The 24,633-nt window shown below is 42.5% G+C and overlaps 1 protein-coding gene across 1 annotated transcript; it reads right to left on the bottom strand.

The window, feature by feature from the left end:
- Positions 1-1,309: 1,309 nt before the first annotated feature.
- On the bottom strand, positions 1,310-24,448 carry vps39 (VPS39 subunit of HOPS complex). The gene is made up of 24 exons (XM_079175093.1): positions 23,893-24,448; positions 23,671-23,736; positions 23,519-23,583; positions 23,077-23,119; positions 22,851-22,945; positions 22,355-22,453; positions 22,158-22,250; positions 21,315-21,498; positions 19,153-19,273; positions 18,384-18,504; positions 17,969-18,095; positions 17,359-17,501; positions 17,008-17,148; positions 15,670-15,811; positions 13,344-13,430; positions 11,833-11,906; positions 11,451-11,667; positions 9,836-9,964; positions 9,408-9,510; positions 9,230-9,275; positions 8,629-8,778; positions 5,310-5,444; positions 3,734-3,825; positions 1,310-3,316 (listed from the first exon to the last, which is right to left on the bottom strand). The coding sequence occupies exons 1-24, from the start codon at positions 23,963-23,965 to the stop codon at positions 3,235-3,237; spliced, it is 2,628 nt and encodes an 875-aa protein (XP_079031219.1). The 5' UTR covers positions 23,966-24,448; the 3' UTR covers positions 1,310-3,234.
- Between the last annotated feature and the right edge of the window lie 185 nt (positions 24,449-24,633).

Here is a 24,633-nt window from a genome sequence, read left to right as displayed (position 1 = left end):
ACACAAACAATGAAATCCATAAAACCCCAGGAGGTGATGTTCTCCCTGCCAGCTTTGCAGAACATAAAGCCTGAGGTGGGCAGAGTTAAACCGGGCAAACTCCTGCCTGCTGGCCTCACAGGGTCCAGCTGGAACATCTTTTCCATTTGCACACTGGTGCACCATTCCAAGACATTACAGCATTCCAGTATAACAACACACATACACACACACACACACACACACACACACACAGCTACAATAAATCGGAACATGATGAATTATTCAGAGTTTCTCTCAGCCTCATGGACACAGCTTTTTCAAAGTCACAGGAGACGTTTGTGCGATCACGTCGGAGGTCTCCATGTGCTCCAGTGAGGCGTTTATTAGCAGATAATATTCTGCTGGTTTTGGGTTCTCGGGCTCAGGATCCTGCCCAGACGACGGAGTCATCAGGATCCAGCCGAGGGCCCCGATGCAGAGGGCAGTTGGCAGTCTTGGCTCTCGGGTGTGTGACTAACGGCGTTGCTGAGCAGTCGGGCTGTTGTGATTCTGTTACTCCAGCTGGCTCGGCTCAGTGGAGGAAGTCCATTAGCAGGGACAGTATTCTCCGGAGCCTCGGCCCAGAGGATAATGGGCCTATCTGGGAAAAAAAAGGACTTCCAGATGAGAGATGTAGAAGCTGGCGGGCCATGAATAGATGAGTGGAGCCGAGCCACTCGTCTTCACTTATGGGAACAGGAGGAGGAAGTGCTTCAATCGAAAATGTCTCACACATTTTTTTGGATACTGTGACAATTTTATAATACTTTTTTATATTTACGACTTATTAAACAATTCCAATTTTCATATCTGTGACTCAGTATAGATGTACGAAGTTAAGATACGTAGTCACAGTTATGAGATATTTAGTTTTTCAAAGTCACAATTAAGAAATTTATGACATAAAAAGTTTGATTTACCAGAATGACAATGTATAAATAACTAATACTTAATATTTAATCAATTTGAACAATTACATAATTGTACTTAACAATTTATAATTAATTTTGACAAATGTATCAACTATAATCTATTTATAGTAGTCATTCATTTGACTTTTGAATAATTATCTCACAACTTTGACTTTTATTTATTTACTTATTTTCTTCCTGGACTTTTTGGATAATTTTCACACGGACATTAGTTTTGACCTTTTATGAATATCCAACTTAAAGAACTTTACATCGACTAAATCTAAATGTGAGCAACAATGAGATGCAGTAGAGTAACTAGCAGCAGCAGCAGCGTGAACATCCAGACAGCGTGGAATCACACGAACATTATGGAAACGCTTTTTTTTATTACCGATTAAAGCCAAACGGACAAACGGACGGACACGTGGTACCTGCTGGGTCGCCCCTCAGAATCAAAGAACTTCAATGAAAAGTCATGAACGCTGTTTATATCAGAACACACACAGAGCGGGACAGATGTTCCCACTTTAAATTCAGAAACAGTCTTAGCAGAGAATGTGTGCAAACCTTTCAGGAGCAGAAGAGGAGGGTGAGGAGGATGAGGGGTATTTCAAGAAGCAGGCGATGAAGATAATGCTACAACTTGTGGGGGAACTTCAAAACGACAAGAGCTCGAGTCGTATACGTCGTCTGTCCAGAGTGTCAGCGAGCGTAGACACCGTGGACTCAGATCTGAAAACATTCATCGCTTGTATTTCATTGATAGTAAACGGGGACGTCCTGCTTCTTGAATGACCTCCCATCCGGACGGTAAACAGAAACATCTTCTAACAATATTGCCTTTAAAACGCATCAAACACACTTTCAACATCCAGTTGTTGTCACGCGGACGGTGTGACTCGACAACAAATAAAACAGATCATCCGTCCACTTTTAAAGTGCTGTACGTTAAGTTTGTGATCCGTCTTTAAGCGAGACTATGTAACCTTTGAAAGAAGAAACAATCATACAAATAAAAAGTTGAATTCTTGAGCAATAAAACACACAACAGACACAGCGGTTTAGCTGTGAGCAGTAGCTAACGGTGGCTAATATTAGCAGAATCATCTCCACCTGTACTTCTGTAACACTCGTATGTAACACGTCATCTGACGTTTTATGTTCTTAATTTATGAGTTAGTCTATCAAATGTTTAATAAAAAGTCTCACAGTTACATCTTCAGTTTGCTCATTTAATCCGATCAACAGTCTAAAGTTTAAGACATTATATTTACTGTGACAAAGAAAAACAGCTGGAACCAGAGAATGTGTGTGTTTCTGCTTGAAAAACAGTTGGCGATTGAATAATTGATTAATCACTTCAGACCTAACTAAAGGAAATTATGTTTGATTATTCTGTAATTACCACCTCGGCTCAAAAGTTACAAGTCTCACTTTAAAGGAGTTCCACTTCATCAACTTTTAATGTCTCGGAAAGAAGAAAAAAAATGAATTCAAAGACGACAGATGAGTAAAAAAAGATCATTCACACACCGTAAAGACACTGAATAATGAAGAGAACATCTGAATAATGTTAGTCGCCTCAAATGTTTAAATAAAAAATACAGAATTGTCAAACACACGGTGAGATGAATGCTGTTTTGCTTAGTCAGTAGCAGCACATGCTAACAAAAGATCCTGACAGACATCCGACTCCACTGGAAGTACAATCTTCAGAGTCACAAAAGGCATTTTAACTGCACTCCTGCAGAGCGTCTATGGCATATCAAGCAGTGGTTGAGGCCTCGCACAGTGTTACAGGAGAGGTGGGAGACAGAGAGAGGCAGGAGGAGGAAATAAAAAAAAAAACACAACCAAGGCTTGTAATCATCTCACGGTGAAAGGACGAGCGTCTGTCAGTAGCGCCTCTTCTTCCTCCGAGGCGGCGTGACGGGAAACGAATCCCTTCTAGCGTTACAGTGACACATGCTTTTCAAATGTCAAGACCCTCCCTCTTTATTTCTCCCCTCCTGCGGAGCGACGCCGGACATTCCTCCCGTTACTTCATGCACAGAGAGAAAGAAAGTCTCGGCCTTTGACGCCGACTCCGAGGTTAAAAAAAAAAATGTCTGCAAGGTGAGGAAGGTGCCGCACAGCCTGCCGATTAACTCCAGCACCTCCAACCTTCTGATGCACTTCTAGTTCAACGATGTCCGAGCATTGCAACCCACAGAGAGCAGGAGGGAGGCGGTGGTGGGGGGTGGTGGTGGCGGTTTTTATGGAGTTATCGATGAGTGAACCGTCAAGCGGAGCTCTTTCTTCACTGCTCGGTGGGACACACATTTCGGTCTTTGCAGCAGAAGTAATGCACCACCACGCCGTTGGGATACCTGGCAAACGCACTGAGAGAGAAAAGATAAAAAACACACACAGAGGACGGGATTAAGACTCAAAGCTGCAGCAAAGCAGATAAACAGGCAATTCATCGACATGTAGAACAGGGAACCAAACATGAACAGGGGTGTGAAATTAACTGCAGCTCAGGGCAAATAAATAACAACTGAAACTGCAGACACAACAAAAGAGATAAAAGATGCTGCGGCTATAAACCGACAGCATCATCATGATGATAACCCTCAACAACTGCAAATAATCAGTCCACCCTCAAGACTCATGCAATAATAATAATAATAATAAATAGAATAAGAGCAAAACATAAAAGATACAATTTAAACATAAATACAACAATATTAAAAGTACATATGTTCATACTAATGCTTCCTTTAGGGGACCATGAGCGACTTCACTGAGCTCGTTACCTGGTTCCTATTTTCTTCTTGCAGACTCTGCAGGTCTTCTCCTCCGTGACGACACATTTAACCTGCTGGTGGAAGATCCGCTCCTCCTGCACCTGAGAGCAGAGAACGTCTTTAACATCTGGTGTCTGTGGCAGAGTTACCCGTGTGCTAGATAACAAGGTGAATACCGCTTAAAAAAAAGAATGTCATGCCTAAAATGTGTCGTTCAAATGTATCGTTGGATGTACCAGATATACTCATGAGAACAAGTGAACCAAACGTGGGCGTCAGCTCACACGCGATGGGCCGATAGCGTGTTGTTAGCGGTGTAAAAGAGCAACCACCACACCAGCATCTAAACAGATCGATGTGACACGCGAGCTACGTGTACGTGCTGGTTAATGTGCAGCTGAGCAGTCTTAATAACGTTCTAACGTTTCTGCACAAGATGATGTCAGAAGAAGTTTGATAAGAAGGAGACTTTAGCAGGAAAGCTAATGTGACGGTTCTTTAATTAAAGTTATGCAACGATCGGACTGTGTCGTTTCTGCAAATGACTTATGAAGTTCTCCCTCTACGCAGACACAGAATTGTAATTACAGAGCAGATAAAAAACAGTTTAATTTCCGTTGGACTTCATTCAGTCCGACAGGAAAAATCAATCTTCAATTGACCTGCTCTTAACGAACAGACATGCAACCTGTGGCCGGAGGCAGCAGACGCTGCTGTGTGTTACAGGCTGGGAACCACTGAACCAAACATATTGGATTCTCTGTTCATGAGCTGATGATGAGGGGCTGTTTCCACAAAAGGAGGCCGTCCCCGTCTATCCTCTGGGAAAGGAGTTTTCACTGTAAAACCAACTATCGTATATTAATCTTATGATGAATCACCTGGAGCACATTTCGGAAAATATATTATGTTAGGCATGAGTTACAAACTGCTCTCTGGTTGAGTGTCAAATGTATCCACGTTGTTAAAAGTTCAAATCTTCCAATTCCTCTCTAATGGTTAACACGTGAACGCTGACGTAGTTCTGACAATTCGTCCTTCAACCTGAGCTCCAGGTGTCCCGCGTCCACTGCACAGAGCTGAAGATGAACTCCAGCTCTCTCAGATGACGGGAAAGCAGTTTTATGTCCGACGCTGCTCTCTGACTTCACCAAAGGAAGACTATTAAAAACACCATTTCTCTGAGGGAATCAATGAAGTGTTGCATTATCTCAACAAGAAAGGAAGACCTTGATTCCTCGTCAGCTCACACTAATTCATTCTCACCACCTTTTCTTAAAGGCTGACGTCGGTATTTTTTCAACATAGAGAAGATGCAATTATTAAAAACCCAGTATTGAGGGAGAACGCAGCAGCTACTGAACGAGCTGGAATGTAATCACTGGTGACGAGTCCTCACCGTCGATGCATACATCCACTAAAAAGTGCTTCTTTTTACCACCGACAGGCTCAGATTGTTTTAAATGTCTGACGACGGTGGTAAAGGCGAGTGACATTTGGAGAGCAAAGTGTCGGTGTTTGTCAGAGTTTGTTGTGTTGGAGTACAGAAAGAGTAGCTTCGTGTTACGTGTCCTCCAGGACTTACTCTGAGGAACTCGGCCTGCAGCAGACTCTTCAGCACCTGGTTGCAGCGCTTCCTCTGAGCCCTCTCCTCCAAGACGCTCTCCAGGAAGACCCGGATCTCTCGGATCTGAGTGTTTGCTGGGAGCAGGTTGATGGCCTGGAAGACAAAAAAAAATGAATTATTACAACATTATGGAGGAAGAACTTTGAGGATTGGAGGGAATCGGAAGCAAATGAACACTCATTTTAAAAGTATAACGTATAGAAATGAGCAGACGTGGTGATGATCTTCATGTTGTTGCTGAACTGTATTCAGAGGGAAGTGTCGCTTTCGCATTCATGAGATGCAGAACTTAACTCATTAATCATTTCCAAATGATAAAACAAAATGAAACGACTTCCTCTTGGGAACAGTCATTTTCTGCTACATGACTTCTCTTACCTGTAGAAGTAAAAAGGAGTCGCCTGTTCGCCTCAGTGTGAATGAGGCTAAACACAAATCAAGGCCAGTACTCTCGCTGTCCTCTTGTTCAACGTAATTAAATTAAATTAGCACAAACGTGCCTCGTTACACTCAGAGTGAGAGTTTCCTGCAGAGAGACAACTGAGAGCTGGCATTTAGCTCAACTTATATTCTGTATTTGTGCTGCATGTTTGTTGAGATAACTAACCGATACAACATGTAACTGCACTACTATACACCAAATAATATGCATTACAGTTTGATTATTTAATACGACCTCTCTGACAGTTAGCCAACTCTGCCTCAGTCTCAAAATCAGTCGGCCTTTGGTCACACTTTGGGGATGTTTATCAGAAGAAGGAGGATCCGGCTGCTGCAACCTCGATGTTCAGGATGTTTGTTACCGAAGAGCTGCAGAACTTTAATTCATCTCCATCCTTTGTGCTGAAGGAGCCTGACCCTGTTGCTCATGTGAGTAGCTCTTACTGCCTTACTTGAGAGTTCCCATAAAGCATCTTTTTCTTGTTTACCTTTTGTAGATAACGTACAAATATTGATCTCTTTGGGTGTCAGTCAGACAAACCAACAATCCACACCCCGCGTTCTGTAAACTTGCTTCCCAGAACAGAATATTTAGACATTTATAGACTAAATGACAAGTTGATTATTCCCAAAAAAATGATTACATACAACAACAAAAAGAATGTGCTTCACGTTAGAAGGTTTTCCAGAAATATTGGTGCAGTCTCGTCTTGTTTTCTTGGCGAGGCAGAGTCTGGGAGCGAGGCCAGGGGAACTGAAAGAAGGTTGCCATCGAGTCAATAGGGGAGCGCAGGGAGGCACAGCGGCACAAAAAGACAAGATGGAGAGCTTCCCGGTTGTGAGATCCAAACCTAAACACTCACATGAACATGCAGTGTTCCCCTCGAGACGCTCCTAATTTGACACAGACGAGCGCCGTCTTTCACACACAATCATTTCCACTTTAAATCACAGCAGCCTACAACGAGGATATAACTCGGAACAGATAAACTTGTTTGCTTTATGGATTCAAATATTTACAGACAGAGTGGTGGCGTTTCAAAGACTCTGTAGATTCTCTCTCTCTCTCTCCATATCTTATCTCAATCAGCTGACTTAATGTGGACTGTGTGGAAAGATGGGTAGCAGCTGGATTGCATTAAAAAACGCAAACCCAAATAGTCGAGAGTCTCGCCATCCAGCAGGCTGAATATCTGGACCTGTCGGGGAGCAACAGCCAATGAGAACGCAAGACACGGGTTGAGGGGAAACCTGGGGACGGGTCGCCCCGCCTGTAGCCTTCCTGTGTGAGCCATGTGATGGATGTTCACATGAATAAACGTAACACGGGGGCTGATCTACAACAGGGGAAACAGTATCGCTGTGTGGAAACAGGCTCCTATGTGAACACGTGTGTCGATGACATCAGAAAGCGTGACTACACCACGCCCGAGTCCGTTCACGCATGGGTTTTTGTAACAAAACGTAGTTCGGAGAGCTCATCAGGGATTCCTCCTGGTTAAGATCTTGTAGCGTCATGCAGTGTGGAAACTACTTCAAGATTCCCGAAAGGACAGCGAGTTGTGTAGTGGGAACAGCGCCGTGATCGGACCTGTAGTGGGAACTTGGCTTTAGCTGTGAAAATGTGGCACCTTTTAAGTGGATGTCCTTTTGAAATTGAAGCTAAAATCTATTGTTCTACCTGCATCCGGCGCCGTCATTCGACGCGACAGTGACATAGTTGGATGCAAGAAGGAAATACAGGCTGCAGCTTGGATTTCTCTGGCTGCCATGGGACTGGCACACTGCAGAAATGGCTTCCCAAAAATACAGAGGATGTTACGGAGGAGGAGGATACTTTTTACTGTGTTTTGGCTGACTCGAGCCAGCGTATACGACCGATGAATTGCAGCAGAGAGAGGCTGGGAGCAAACACACCGACTGGTTGTTGTGAGGGCAGCGTAGATCATTTGGAGAGCAGAGCCAGTCCTGTAGTGTGTGTGTGTAGTGTGTGTGTGTGTGTGTGTGTGTGTGGTGCAGCAGCGAGAGAGGGATAGTGATGGTGAATGAGGTGTGAGTGGACGAGGGAGCGATCGCAGCAGATACAAGTTGAAGTTTGTCCTGGCACATGTAGGCACATGTCCAAAAACAGCTTTTATTCAATTCTTTGCTATTTTTGGTTCAGATAGTTGAAACAGGTATATGAAAGGAATTTCATCAAAGATATTCATATTTCAATGCGGACGGCCTCTCGGGGGAGATCTGCACTCTGGTGGGAATCTTTGATTTTTGGATCTTTGCTATCACAAAGGCAGCAGCCTGATTACTGTGCAAACCCCTCTCATCTCGCTCTAAAAACAAACTGAAATAAAATCTTTAAATGAGCATTCAGTTCAGTCGCTGCTCTAATTTCACACCAAAATGACTCATTTTGTGTGTGTGCGTGCGTGCGTTTGTGTGTGTGTTATCATAAATCATGTTATTCCATCTCATTTTTATGCAGCCTAAACAAGCCGACTCTTATCAGTTCCACTCTCACGTCTGGTCTGAGTTCGCAGTGATCACTTAATCTGAGCGATGGCAAAGAGTCAACTCATAATGATAAAGCACCGAGTTGAATTAGAAAGTAATTCCTGCTCTATGTGTGAATGAGCAGTTTGAAGCACCAGATGAGATTGGTAGAGTAGAATAGTGCACATGTCGGAAGCCTTTTGCAGCCTTTTCTGTGTCATCTCACAAGTAAACACGTGTTACACTCCAAGGAGATAAAACAAAGAATGACTTGTGATTACCAGACTGGGGTTGGGTGCCAGGTCACCGGAGAGAGGAATGTGCGTGCCGCTCTGTGGCCGTTTACCTTGGTGGTGTTGAGTTTGCTGTGGTGCAGCTCCAGGACGTGCAGAGCCGCCTGGAGGTTGGCCTGAGGCTCCAGCAGCTCCATCTTGATGGGCCCCAAGCAGTGGACGTCGGGAGGGGACAGGTACATTCGCAGCAAAGAGAGATAAACCTGAAGGGCAGAAATACGGCCGTTAGTGCTCGATGTATCTGCTTCACCATCGTTACGGGTTTGATGTTGAAAGTAGACTTAACACACAGGCATCAAATATTCAGTGTCCAAACAGAGATCTTGTATATTTCTGACCTTTACAGAAACATCAGTGATCCGTTAATAAATGTGATGCTGATTCATATATTTTCATTTAGTTTGCAGAGTCGAGTTCGTCGTAACGGACAATGTCAGCGGTCCTTTCTGACAAAACCCGTTGAATTGGGAGCTTGAGCCATAAATAATCCATTATATTTGTGTAGCACTTTCTGCAAACCCAGAGGCACTTAACAGACGGCAGCCGAGCGCACAGAATGAAATAAGTGGTCATAAAATAACAACACAATCCAGGAGGAAAAGGCAGAAATTATTTTAAATTATCTTTGTGAACCAAACTTTGAAAGCTACTTACATCTTTATTCCCTTCGACTAAACTGTTGTAATGGCTGTGACAGTATCTGCAGAGCACAAGAAGGGAAACCATGAACTTGAATGAATTCTTCATCATTAGTCAGCTGCTGGCGTTTGGCAAACGTTTGGCAGGTGACTGGTTAATTATCCACCCAGTCGTTGTTTGCAGGAGTACTCACTCTTCAGCCATGCGGGTGTCTTTCAGGATGTGCACATAGATGAAGAGCGCCTGCTCGTGTTTACCCATCCGACCCAGCAGCAGAGCCCGCTCCTCCAGCAGGCCTTCAGCATGGAAAACAAGTTTCAGCCTTCAGCTTAAAAACGTATAGAAGTTGGCTAAAACCTTCCTCTATAACTGAGAACACATGTACATGAGGTAATGGAAAGTACATGAAATACTTGGTTTTTCTAAAAGGCGTATGTTACATTAAGCCCCCTGAGGCAAATTTATGGTTCGATTAAAAGTGACTGGAAATATAAACTGATAGTAAAATATGTGGCTCAGTTTGAATTCCTACATATTTCTGTATCAAAAACAACAGATTTCCTTTCATCCTCAGCGTGTAAATGCTTATGGCTGATACTTATTTTCGGTCACAGTTCTTACCATCAAAGGGGAAGTCGCTGATGAGTCTGGCTGGTTCATAGCTGGTAGAAATATCCAGGAAAGACAGCAGCTTGTTCCTGAACTCTCCCAGATCACCTTCCTCTTTCCCCGCAGACACAGCTGGAACTCCTACAGCATGACAGTGGTTTCAGATACAGAGTCTAGAGCTGCAAAAATAACTTTTTTACTTGATACTTGCTGCTTTTCATGGTCTTCTGTGATAGAAAAATGTATGTATTTGAGTTTTGGACTGTTGGTCGGACAAGTCGGCAGTCTGAAGACACAGCTAGCTTCACAATTTCATGTTATTTTATGAACCAAACGAGTTAAGAAATTGTGAACATGACTGACAGATTCATAATTAAAATAATCTAGGTTACAAAGGTAATCATAACAATGATCAAGTACATCAAATATATCAGAAGTGCTTCAAAAATCCTTTAAAAGAAATCTGTATGGTTTAATTAGTTTTGTAACTTGAATCTTTATTAAAGTATCATCCTCGTCTTAATCGTACCCTGTGGAGTTATTAACCACTCGCAGCACTATAGACTTAATATCTTTATCCTGTTTTGTTTGTATTGTGCACGCCCACGAGGACGCAGCGTGCTTCACATCCTGCCAATGGTTTTAACACTAATCTACGGATTGACAGTTAAGTGGGAACACGCCAACAAAGGCAGTGAAGAAGAAGAAGAAGACTGCTGGCAAGCAAACATGGACATAAACGACGCAGGTTCTCTCATATCTAACCGTGGGCTTTGCAAAGGTTTGATTAAGAAGGAAATGCACCCAGCAGGTCTGTTAGACCTCAAAGATACACGCCTTGTGTTTTGGTAAGAAACTCTGGATGTAAACAAAACTTTTCTTTTGGTTTTTCACAAGTAATCTCCAGAAGAAAACTCAACGGAACACATTTGAGGTGAAACTGAAAATAGTGCTGATAAAAGGAAGAATAGATAATGAATGTAGACGTGAATAATCTCAGAGAAACGATATCTTAATATCACGAGTCGTATTCTGAAGTATGCTTCATAACGCGACCTGAAGCAATAACCTGCCCCAGGGACAGATGTATTTATTTAATTAGTTGTTTTTATTACTTTATTTCTCAGACAGAGTGCACATTAAGGAGCATCCCTGGAAATGGAGCCGTCTGACAGGTTCATTTCAATGCACGGTTCCTGGATGGTCGTTAAAAGACAAAGAGAGAGAGACGGATGGACTTCATAATAAATCCTGACACAGGATTAACGTGTAAAGCAGTGAGAGACAACTATCTGGAGGAGTACGCAAAGGCAAACCGAAACCATATGCAGTGATGTAATCACATGAAAGTCCTCCGATAAATTTGGATTATGTTCTTTTGGCATTAAGAAGATATTAGAGACCAAGGGTCATGTTTCCCTGCAGCTCAGATAAAAGGATTCACTTCACTTTGTAGCTTTGCTTCAGGTAGAAAGGACTCAATGTTAGGTATCTGTATCAAGATGAAAACAATAGTTTTTAAAGAGGAGGTAAAAAGTAGTTTGTATAAAACTTTTCATGCCTTTTTATGGGCCTGCAGATACTCTGAACTTCACTTGAATTAACTCAAGTATTCTGTTGCTCGTACCTTCTGGCAGTGAGTTGAGGTACTGCTTCATGAGGCCTTGGACCCTCTCCAGGTAGAGCTGGATCAGCACATTGTGAAACTCCGGGCCCTTATCGTCCCACACGTAAAGGATGTGCTCCAAATATGGGATGGCGAGCTCCTTAAAGCCCTCCTTCAGGAAGTTCAGCACCTTGTCTCGGGGCAAAGTCTCCACCTCGGTCAGGTCCTCTGTGAAGATCTGGACAGGAAGAGAGATCGTTAAACCTACGGGAGAGCTTCCTTTACGCCGAGTGGACATAAACTATACTGAGACTTTATACATCATTGTTATGACTGTCAAATAGAATGAGCTTTGATCTATGACCGAGGAAACTGAACCGTTATGTAACATTTTGTGTCCCACCTTCAGGCCGTCCTCAGGACAGATCTTCAACACCCACGGAGAAAACTCAAAGATGATTCCCAAATTCTCCCCTCCTGTGTGTGGGAGAGATAAGGGGGAGATAAGGGGGAGATAAGGAGGAGATAAGGAGGAGATAAGGGAGAGATTAAGGAGTTTAACTTCTTCAGAAGGAGCTCAGAGGAAAACAAGTAAAGATGGAACCAAAGCAGATGATGGCGCTACGTGCTCTTTCTGATATTAAAGAATAAAGCCCGATGTAGTAGAGCTGCAACAATTAGTCAAATATTTAAGTTGTCAATCAACTGGCAACTATGTTTATTACATATTGTATAAATAGCCGGGTACCAGAACCTCAATTCTGATTGCTATGACAATCTTGACGTTATGACATCATTTTGACCCAAGACATAACAAGATGGCCACAATCCATCGGGAGCCGCCGTGACTCCGGTCCACATTGTTCACATGTGTGGAGTGAACCAGCAGCTGCTTCTCATTCCGGAGGACGGAGCCTCTACTGGAGTAGAGACGTGGATTTCTGGGTCAAAATGATGTGAAATTGTCAAACTGATGTCAGAAACTTTGTGGTTGCCTTTTACGAAAAAGTGTCTTCACACAGAATTACAGGTGCTCTGGTTCAAGAGTTTATTTTTCAAGATGGAGTCAGGGACCCGGGGGCTACATTTATTTTATTTCATTTATAATAAAAAGGTCCATAGAAGTTAAATCTATCATGAAAACATCTTAGCCAGACAACGGTCACGGATTTGACGTATAATTGAAGTAGACTTTTCTGCAAAAAAAAATTAATTTAAAGTCAAAGATTTCAATTTACACATTTATAGACCAAACGATAATCATGAATAAAACCAGCAGATTAATAAATAATACAAACATTTGTTATTAGAGTAAAATACAGTACTAGAGCCAAACTGAAATGAAAGAAACAGAATAAGTAATATTACAAAATATAACAAGAAAGATCGAGTTCTTGACCTGAACAAGTTTATGACCCGACGTTGAACACGTATTCGTGATGAGTGGTTTGTTTGCACTGGTTTTTCCAAAACCATTGTTTGCAGTTGGCAGGCAGCAGGAGAACGGTGCTGTGTAATGCATCGCCACCATAAACAAACTGAACCACAGCCAACAGAGGTTGAAAGCCTCCACGCAGCTTTTCATATGTATTTTTTCCCCACTGGGTTTTATCTCACAGGCAGTTTACTGGATTGTTCCGGAGTTTAACCACATTGAAAAGGCTGATGGGAAGAAACAGAAAATCCCCGGTTCACAGAGTAGTAACAGAGTAAACAGTGACACACATGGAGCGAGGTCCTCTCGTTTAGTCGGTGCCAGACATATGAAAGACTGCAGACCATGACATTTACATTTCATCCAACATCAATCAGGGTGAACGTTCTCTCAGAGCCTTTCCCAAAATCGCCCCAAACACATTTAACATATCTAGCGGCGGTGACAACTTTGACGCTAGTTTGAAACAGACTCCTTACCCAGTCTTTGGAGGTACTGCACCGTTCGCTCGTGGCCCTTCAGCGGAGAGTTGGCCTTGGTGGACTGGTCCAGCAGCACCTGCAGAGCTGGTGAGGACAGATGAAGGGAGGAGAGTGAGAGGGCGAGTCAGAGCAAACGTGAGATCAGTCTTGAGTGATGGAAAGTAGCAACATGTCATCTCTTCTGTGGTGTGCACGGCGTTGCATAACTCCTGGATGGAGCCCAGAGCACAGTGTTAATTGGTGGACGGGAACAGCTGGTTTGAATTGAGGGGCATCGACTCGAGCAGCATGACATCAGAAGCACAAATTTGCAGCAGCGGGTCGATTGGAACCAGCCGCGCTCACAGCGAGAACGGCCCAGAATCTGCCGCAGTATCCCGCCAGAAACCAAACTACATCAAGACAGCTGTGATCTACGAGGACGACGAGCCGGCCGCGTGCAGGAAACCTCCTCCGAGATAAACGGCGAGGCCTCACACAGCTGAGTCCACGCTACGCAACAGAATACTACTTTGTTACAAGCACATGACTGCTGCCTATTGAATTTAAAACATAATGGAACAATTCAGAGTACAAAGGCTCTTGTTTCTGAATTGGGAGGTAACGAGGAGGCCGCTGCCAAAGGCCGAGGAAGGTCTAGCGTCAAGTGATCCGACATTTAAATACTGAACCCCAAACTCAACATCCAATTTAAAAGTGGGAATTGGGATGTTTCAGTTCATTGTTGTGTGTTCAGTTGTCATGCTGAGGCCTGTAGACGATAAAGCACATTATGAGGAATAAAACGGATCATCCATTTGATTTAATTATTTTTTTGTCTGCTGCACGAGGATGAATTTCACACTCAAAACATTTTTTAAAATCACATCACAAAATGAATTTAAGTGAGTTCATTTAAGTTGAGTTTTCCTTTGAAAGTTGAAAGAAAATGCAACGCTGACTGCAGCATTATCTATTCAAATATATCCATTAAAAGTACAAAAGAATTAGCACCAAATATGCTTCAAACAGTAAAAGGCACTAATTGAGTGTTTTATTATACATCATATTACTGATGTACTTACACTTACTGAACAGCTGGTTGAGGTAAAGTTAATTCCGGCTAGTTTAATCTACATTAATACATCATATTTTATAATAGAATCATATTTTTATATGTAAAATCTTAATCTGAAAAGTAACTAGTAACTGCAGCTGTCATATAAGTATAGTGGAGGAAAATGTACAATAGTTATACAACTATAAAGTAGCATAACTTTTAAATACTGGCTCAAAATAGTACTTCAGTACAGCTGTGGTTTTTACGTACTTTTAAACTCAATACAACATCTATAGAGACACGATCCCCTTTAACCAGAGCAGCAGAATTCACACAGAAGAATACATTATGTATCTAGTGTTAGAACGTACTAAACGCCATGAGACACTGATTTAATGTTTCCTTAATTAAAGCAAGACAGCGTAAACAAAGCTCTTTGAATTTGCTGTTTGTTAAACATGTAAAATACTTGGAGGGAAAGTTTGCAGCGTGTATTTCGTTCACCAGGTTGGTCGGTTTGGCTCTGTGTTAAACGACGGTCAGTGAACATTTCTTTAGAATAATCACAGATTTCAGTCGACTCGTCCAAATAAAAGAGAGACAGAAAACCAAAACAAACTATTTAAACAGAGCTTAACTCTAACTGCAGGTTTATCCTCTTAATGCTGCTTCTTGTTTCTCACCGTCATGTTTCTGTAAAACAAGTTGTGGCTTCTACTTGCTTATGCAGCTTAAAATGTCTCGTTATCCATTCATACGTGAAAGCCTATTTGAACTTGCACTTGACAGTTTTCCAGGAAAGCCACAACAGCTGAAGGACGTGTATAAATACACACCGTGGTAAACGAATCAGTACGCCCCAAATCACACAAATGGAATTTGCAGAGAAGCACAGATGTACAAATGAGGACCAAAGCATTGGGCATCACGTGTTGGGACAGAGCTGGATGAAACGTAAAGAAATCACTTGAAGTGAGACAGATTACTTCTATTGTTTGTGTCAAGAAAATGCACAAAATGTCCCCCAAATACTTTGATTAGCATTAAATAAAAAGAATGCAATCTTAAACTGCTGACAAACACTTAATTTTACAGCAAAGAAAAGCTGATATTTAAAAAAGAATTGACAGTTTAATCCCTAAGAGTAAGGAGTAGAGAGACAATACAACATCAAAGATATCTAAATGTTGAAAAAAAACACAGTTGTGAAGTTGCAACTTGTTTAACTTCCCCAAAAGATCAGATCCCCACAATCACACGCAGCGAGCAGCAGAGCCTTCCTACCCTTCTGGTGCAGGCCCTTCTTCTCATAGAGGATGATGAGCTCGCTGTACTTGTGGGCCTTCTTCAGGACGTACTCGCTCTCCTCGATGTGGCAGTGGTTGTTCTCCAGACGAAGGAGGGGGGACACCATGGCCACGTTGGTCTAAAGAGCAGATTATAAAACATCAACACCACCACACATTTCCAAACTTTAATCCGTTCAACCCTTTAAAGCTCAGGTTGCGTTTTCACCCAAAGACTTCAGGAACGGTGACCTCACAGATCATTTTTAATATCATTTAAATAATGCGGTGCAGGTGTTGGCACTCATTGTAAGAGGAGCTCCAGTCGCTCTTCAGTTACACCCTCCAGTGGGATCTGCCCTTTGAGTTCCTCGGATTAAATGGTGCTTATTATACCTCCACAGAGGAGCACCTGGTGGCATTTCCCCTGGATGCCACATGGGCCGACTCGTCTAAATGTTGAAGAGCAGCAGAGACACGTTGAAGACAAAAGCCAGATCTCTCTGTGGAGAAACTTACTTTGGCTGCTTGCATCTGTGATCTCATACTTTCTCACCATAGATGAGGTTTGACACACAGTGTGCCTGGTACATTAAATAGCTGTCCAGGCGTCTACCTCCCTGAATCAGACCTCAGACTGACATTACTGCAGCTACACGGAGAGGACACCGCTTTTAAACGGTGACTTCAAAAGTACGTCTGCCAACGCGCCGCCTGACACAGAACCCGTTGAGCTACGTGGGAGGTAAAGTGAACTGCCTCATGTTGCTGCCAATTCCTGCAAATGTTCGGATTTACATCCTCGTGATATGAAATCACTTTTCTCTAAGCGGACGGTGAAAACTGCCAAGTTCATTAGAGCGTTTATTATGAAATATAAAACAGCTGGATTAGGTTCACTGTAGAGTGGCTGTTGATCAAAAAGTACGACATGAGTCATGAGTGGCATTAAAGAAAAGAGAATTATAAAAATAAGCTTGATTAAAAAAATGTTTCTAATGAAAAAATCACAATCCATTTTATGAGGAACATGTGACACCTATTGGCAAAATGACTGCATGAAATTAAAAACAAACATTTATTTTATCTTTGTCAAAACTTATTCATTGTTTTGCTTCCTGTAGTATTAAGAGGTTTCATTTTCATGAATGTAAATGTATATATAAATCTTATATTTGAAACAAAATAAGAACAACTTTTGGAGGATAGTAGATCAATAAAGAGCAACACACTGAACTGTTTTCTGTATATTAATATCAAGTAATAATTGTTCAAAAGTGGCAGTTTGGACTGAAATGTCTCCATTTGTTGAGAAAGAAAAGGAAGGTGGTCTTACGTGCAGGTAACACTTCAGCAGGGTGGTGTCAATGATCTGCAGGAGCTTTTTCCGGCTTTTGATAGTCGGCGTGCCCTCCATGAGCGGAGACGTTATAGAAGGGTCAGAGTCATTCAGCTGTTTCACAAGGTGGCTACGTTTCTGTGAGGACACACAAACAAAAAGGTTAATATTGGGCCTCCTTCGATTTACTCCAATTATCTTGATCTTCACCCGTAACATGCTTTTTTCACTTATCGACTCTTGTGTTTTTGGTAATGCTCCTCTAAATAGAGCCTCGGTCGAAGTTTACATCCTGTACAAAATGCATCCCTTCCATCAGGGATTCATACATCACACACACACACACACCTGTGTGAGATAGTCGATGAGGGCGAGATGAGCCTTCTCCAGCTCTGCCACGGACAGAGTAGGCAGAGGGTTGGGGTAGTGCAGCTGTTTGCGGTAGTCTGCCGGGAGCAGGTCTGGGTACAGCCCAATCACGTGGGTGGGATCTGCAGAGCACACGGGGGGGATACTTGAGTTTGTTTAGTAGATGTGACATCATTACATGAGAATGTTATATATGTAATACAAATATTTCCATCAATACACACGATAAGAAACAGATGCGTAATGAGGTCAAGAAAAGAGAAAGAAAAAAGTAGACTTAATAAATGTTGGTAAAATTAAGGCCAGATTCACCTTAAATAGGCTCCAATACATAAACATTGATCATGAGAATACAATGAGACTGAAACAAGCCCATCACCTCGTTAAAGTTGACAACAGTACAACATATTTACTTTTTTAGATGTCTAAGCGATGTGCTCTCGTCTTATGTAGTGAATAGTAGCCATGTGTTACAAATAAATAATGCAACACATGCGATTAGATCCAAGTCTTAGAAATTTGGCCTGAACAGACAGAAATCAGTCGTCTACTGGGGGGGGGGGGGGGGGGGGGGGGGGGGGGGACCTACCTGTGCCCAGTTTGGCAAACACCTGCATGGAGTCATCAAATCTCTTCTGGCAAAACAGATTGAAGGCATAGAGATTCTGGATGTGATGGATCTGCTGCTTCTTATCACCGTCGGAATCATCCTTCATCTTCTGGCAGAAAACAAAAATAACAGAAACAGACGCAAAAGAGAAATGTATCAGGCTACAGAAACATGTCTCCAGTTAACCACACGAATAGTCTTCATCATTCTTGAAGATAGTCCTGGACAGCTAGACAGCGAGATAAGCTGACAATGAGGCACAAAAGACGTTTCAACATGCGGCTCCCTAATCAAGATAAGTGATGGTCGGGTTCCATCCGCTGAGCTAAAGCACCGATTGAATCTTGAGGAATAAACGAGGTTAAAGAGTGAAGTGAGTGGTTGTGCTGCTCACCGCCAGCTGAAGAGCCAGCTCAAACTGTTTGTCCTGAAGGAGCTGCCGGATCTGGGTGGCTATCGACACGGGAACCAGGCGCCACACAAAGTGGTTGCTGGCGACGTACACAATATTTTGCCTGTGAAAGATAAAGAGGAGAGAAACATGATGAGATGAGGATAGGTCGGAAAACAAAAAGCGTTTTTTCTTTGCAAGGAGGGAACTCACGATCATGAGAGATAGAAACTGGTGAGAGCAAATGATGCATGAGGATGTTACGTGCAGGAACCAGAGTGGTATACGTAAAAGTGCCACCATTCATTATTGAATCTGTAACTTTAAGCCCAGAGTCTTGCAGTAGCCACTGCAGCCTTTTTTTTATTTTTTTACCTCAAACATACTGCAGTACTGAGCTGTATTGCTGCCAGCAGGACGGAATCAAAGTCTTACTGTTACAACATCCTTATAACAAGATATTTAGCATGTTACGACATATTTGAGTTCAGATTATTCCGTTTTTAGAAGAACTTTTTCTTGTTATAACAGCATATTATAAACAAGACATTTTATTTTATTATTAGTAATTATAACAGGATAGGTTGTTATGATAATGTTATGCGTTGGTATGTTGTTATAACAAGACAACACAAAACTCAATATTCTCAAAATCTTGGAGTGGTGCAATAATGCAGCCAGTAAAAAGTAAACAGATAATGTCCTAATGTGCTGTAGTTCGGTCAGAGTGATGCGTTATATAAAATCACATCTTCACAGAGCTCCGTCTCACCCGGCTGAGGTGATGAAGCGAGGTCTCTGCAGCTCCACACTCTGCACCAGCAGCCTCGGCTCAAACGTCCGGATCTCCACGTACCGAGGAAGAACAGCGATGATGTACGGAGGCTGGTGCTCTGAGAACGTGTGAAACAAAAAGAGGCGAGAGTGTAAAACGTCAACCAAAACCAAACCGCCACAGGTGGGTTTGAGACAGAAAAATATCAAACATCTTCTGCAAGTCATTAAACGTCTGTAGGCTTACATAGAGACGTTTTATTTATCATTCGACAGTTGACGGAGAAGAGACAGACCGGAAATAAGGGGAGAGAGAGGGGGGTGTTTACCCGGCATGTTACCGTTACGTGGCATGTGCTGTGACCATTTGGTGACCAGGGCCCTCTGACAATATATTTGTTGCAGAATGAACATACTGGATTCATTCCAACATTGAGAAGAGAAAGGGCTATTTGCAAAAAACTTGTACTTTATTGCACCTAATCTACCTGTATTTATTTAGCTCAGCGATTAATAGTCAAGTCTATTTAATTGAATATCAGAAAATAAAAAACACCCACTATAATCGTTTCAGCTCTAATAAGGATCGCGTGTTTTGAAATGCACCTGACCCCAAACTCTGTGTCTTGACAGCAGGTGCATCAGCTGCGATTATGGAGGGAAGTTCTTGAGGCTAATTGACAGGAAATCCAGCCGGAGACGGCCGTCCAGACAGGCCTGAGGTGGGACTCTGGATGTGGGACAGACTGTGCCCACAGGCCCTCTGGACGGCCAGTTACAGGCATTTCAAACTGACCAGCACTCATCCTCCGCTGATGTACGCACATCATAGCCCCCATATTGTCTACATCCAAACAAGGAAATTGCAAAATGTATGAAACCACTGCTTCATTTCCCCTTCATATCGTTTCCACCTGCGTACCTTCTGCAGGAAGAGGAGCCTTCAAAAACAACATGAGACCTTCATCTGCATCACTTCTGTTCTGCTCATTAGTAATCCAGACATGTGGTGTCTGAGTCACGGGGTAAACAATGATGTATGATGTATTAGGTTTCTAAAAAAAAGCAGTTTCCTCTGCTGACATGTGGGAAACAGTAGCACAGCTCAGACAGAGTGGAAAGCTTGAGGAAGAGGGAAGGAAAGTCAGACAGCAGCAGCTGGATGGCAGCAGATGACGATGGCAGTATTTAGGCCAGACGCTTCATCAGGTGTTTGTTTTAATAGTTGCTATGTGAACAAACCTGTTCAATCAGTGTCACAAGAACTGTTCGGTCACATAGCAGTCAGTGAAATCAAAGAGCAACATACTGAGCGCTTTATACCGGTGAAGTAAAAGCTGCATATAATTCAACAGCTCACGATTAACAGAAAGGAACTTAATGATGGAAAGTTCCTCAAAGAAAGAGGAAGGAGATAAATCTCAGACTACGCTCACACTCGTGTTGAAAGAGTTCCAATAAAGATATTTTAGTTGCCGACTGTGTTTTCTAATACATTTTATGCCATTCCCTAAATCTAACGGTCATAATTTTGTTCTCCACAGCAGCTTGTCCTCCGTCCTGAATGCGCTAAAATGCTGAAAACCGGTTTCTCCTTCTGGCATTTCCTCGTTATCTCTTGCCAGTGCAGAAAGGCATCATCGCAGCCAAACTCTTTAATATCAGCAGTCTAATGAGCTGTTGGAGAGAATGTCTTTTGACTAAATATATCTGTTAATCAAGCTGTGTCTAAGATGGTTATGCTCAGTTTGTGTAATGCCATGGGTCTTTTGAAGGTTTACACTGTTTAGAAAGAGTGATAAAAAAACAAAACAATGAGCTCATTTGGTTTTTCTCCAGAGGTGACACATTCTGGCGAACACCTTCTGTGTTATCTGGAAGCCAACGCACACAGAGCGCTGAGGGAGGGTTTCTAAGCTCTTGTTAGTCTACATGTGTGTGAGTCCGTTTGACTTTGCTGTCAGTTCTTGTCAACACAAGTTAGCTCCAGCAAAAACACACCGACTCGTACTGGGTATGTAGGAGCTTGTTTACCATATAAAATAGAACGGCTTGAGCAACTAATCATTCTATTTCTACAAGAAAGTGGACGCATGTGAACATAACTCAGTGTAGAATATGAAATGTGTCACAGTACCAGCTGTTGTGCATCTCTCTTACCCATTGCTATTGGGATGTCGGTCCAGTTCAGGGCACACTTCTGGGTGCAAACGCCCTCTTCGTTCAGCACAACGGTCAGGTCATCCTGGCCAACGGCCACCTTCCCATCAGCCAGTGGGGTAACCAGAGGCTCCAGCTGTTTCCCGGTGGGGAAGAGCTCCTTGATGGAGCCCCGGCCATCCATCTGATCGACAGGAGAGATTCAGAACAGCCCCATCAATAACACGTTACAAACTTTGTCTGTACGGTCAAGTGAACAGTGCTTTAGACGAACAATTAAAACATTAAAGAAACGCTGATAAGAGTAACAATAACACAACCAAACGTTTGTTGATAATAAGAATAACAAGATGAATGAATACTAAGGCTGAAGCCTCAAATAAACACGCAAATTCAAGGCCAACATAACAGACAGGAACTCATTAAATAATAGACTACATCTGAACTTTTCAGAAGTGGTTTAAAAAGATAATTTTACGGTGATAATCCTCCCAAAACCTGTCCATGAAACACCCCCTAAGTTACATGCTAAATATTTGTAGTTTTCCCCCTTCACAGAGAATAAAAGCCGGACCACAGATCCACTGATTCATGAACAGCAGAAGATTTTTTTGCACTATTTGGGATATTTTAGAACAAACTAAGCCTTCAGGTGGAAAGAATGAATTATGCTGCAGGAGTGTTTTATGTCGTTATTATGGATGTTTTGATACTTTAAAACATCTCTCACCATTAAACACACTAGAAACCTTTTACAGCCTTCTACTTTAAGTTGTACGTAGCTAAAGATAAAGTAAAGCTGAATATAAAAAGCTTATTGTTATCCATTCCTGTGGCACATACCCGAATGAGGTAATAGTCTCGTTTGAAACCAACACATATGGAGTTTTCACACCAAGCCATGGACTTTGGAATATCTGGTGCACCAAAGTCCGCCTGACAGACGAAAAGAAAACATTAGGATGATTAAATGCATCAAAAAGGACTGGAAAAAAACCCCATCCTGTTGTGGGTCACCTCTCAAGTTTATTTCATTGTACCTGCAGCTCGTGGAACTCTCTGTCCTTCCAGTAATACAGCTGGAGCTTCTTTTTCACCGCAACACACATTCTCAACCTTTCCTCTCCTGTGCTGGTTTGCTGAAAAAAATATACAATTCATGAGTTCAGAATATGAGGATAACACAGAAATGTGGAAACAAAAGAAAAAAAAACGTCTCGGCCATAAGATCGTATGGAAATTGTACCTGTTTTTTGGTATGTTTCAGCCTTTTTACTGTCAATGTTGTCTTAGTATTACAGGTATATTAGTGTGGAACATTTGTAAAACATACCAGTTATGATCCACTCAAAACCACCTGATAAATCTGAATAAACCAGCTCAGTCTGCCTGTTTGCTCTTAAACAGTCCACTAATCTATAATTGTATGTTTGTAGTACATACATGTTGCATGAATATGACAGCAGTGCTGTACGGTAACAATACTGCAGGCATTGTGTCTAAAAGGTGCAATTATAAAAAAGGACTGTGACTGACCTGCAGGTCACAGGTGAAGAGCGTGGCGCCTTTGGCTTTGGACACCACCGTGATCTGCTGGAAGGTCAGGAGATCATGGACGTGGATGTTGTTCTCTGGAGGAGAAAACAGATTAAGAGAATGACGATGAACGCCCTGCTTTGATGCAAAAAGATTGCAGTTTTATCAATTCACAGGTGAAGACTAATCAGCAAATATATACATTTAATAGGGAGAGAAAACGTACCTAGAAGACTGACAAGAATTTTATACTGCGAGACAACGTAGAGCTGTAGAAAGAGAAAGAGACCCAATTAATGGAGGTTTGAACCAAATGACAGGCTGAGAACACACTAGAGCTTGTTTGTTTCACCCACTGTTCCTGTGGTTTTCGCCACTATCTGTAAAAATGACGAGTCTTAACTACACTGATTCAATTTGAAGGTTGTTCTGAGCCATCAATCATCTTTGGTAGTCTACGGTGGCATATGGATGGGTCTTAAAAGCATGTGGGATTAGCTGAATCACTCCAAGAGAGGAAGTTGGCCATTAAGAGCTGAATGTAGTGTAAAGTGAGGCTATTAACAGGACAATACAGCATGTAGTCCTAGAAATCTGAACGTATTTGAGTTGTGACTCGCTCACCAGACTTCAAATGCATCTCAAATGCATCCTACAGCCTTATCTACCTGCTGAATCTTCTTTGAGAAGTTCTTATTGGATTTTTCCAGTGTCACCTCGAACCGGTTGGTGCCTAAAGAGAAAAGAGGAAGCAGGAAGCATTAGGTCTGCAAATACACAAGGGATCAGATGCACCACACATCTCCTCAGCTCTTCCTACCTGCATCCTTCTTTATTCTGTAGAGAAGAAGATGCCCTGGCTTTGTTCCCACGAGCAGCCAGTCCTCTGTGGGAAGAAAAACCTTTAGAGTCAGGGTCTGACAGTTGAGATCACTTCACCTGAGACTGTATTTCAATAAAACGCCCAGAGGAAACACTTTTAAAACCACAGAACGAAAACAGTAGCTGTGGGATAAGATACATCAAAGTGTCAACAATTTACCCCAGGCCGCAAGACAGTCGATCTGAAGAGGAAGCTTCTCCAAAATAGGCACTGGCTCATACGCGTCGTGCATCTTGGAGCAATACTTCTGACTCCAGTTACAGACCGCTCCGATGGCTCGATTCCACAGGGAGTTGTTGACGCCTGTGTCGGGACAACGGCTGACTGAGTGGCCGCTGATTAGTCTGTCAGGGGTGGTCCGCCTTTATGTGTCGCCATTAACCGACTGAGCAGTTTTAAATGTTTCCACGGGGGAATGAAGGAAATCTGGTGTGGACTTCTGTGAGTGCTATGCAGCTCGGCTTGTTAGCCAGCTAGCTCTCCAGACCAAAACAACAGCTGATTGTTAGCCTGCTAGCTTAGAAGTTAGCAAGCAACGGCTACATTGTTCCCTCTTAACTCTACGCCAACTGAAACCCCAACAAAGACAGTCCGTTACTGTGTCAATAAAGACAAAACACAACCTTTAGTTAACTTAATACAAATAGTATTAGCCGTAGCGGTTAGTTTTTGTTAGCTTCTTGTTGCTACTTCCTCAGTTGTCTTGCGGGTTGTGTTGACGAAGGCTGCGCGAGGGTATGGGGTTTGACAGGCACGTGACAGAAGTCAGTGCGCTCACGAGGACCGCATTAAAGGTGCAGTGACCACATTTGTGCTCATGGCTAAATAAGTGCTGTGCTATTCTCGCGAGATGTTATAAACAGTTCAGTTTACCTGTCAAAAATAAGAATAGATGTTTTT

Source organism: Pholis gunnellus (assembly GCF_910591455.1).
Source record: "Pholis gunnellus genome assembly, chromosome: 15".
Taxonomy (NCBI): domain Eukaryota; kingdom Metazoa; phylum Chordata; class Actinopteri; order Perciformes; family Pholidae; genus Pholis; species Pholis gunnellus.
The sequence above is the reverse complement of the archived record's forward strand: the minus strand, read 5'-3'. Positions and strand labels throughout refer to the sequence as shown.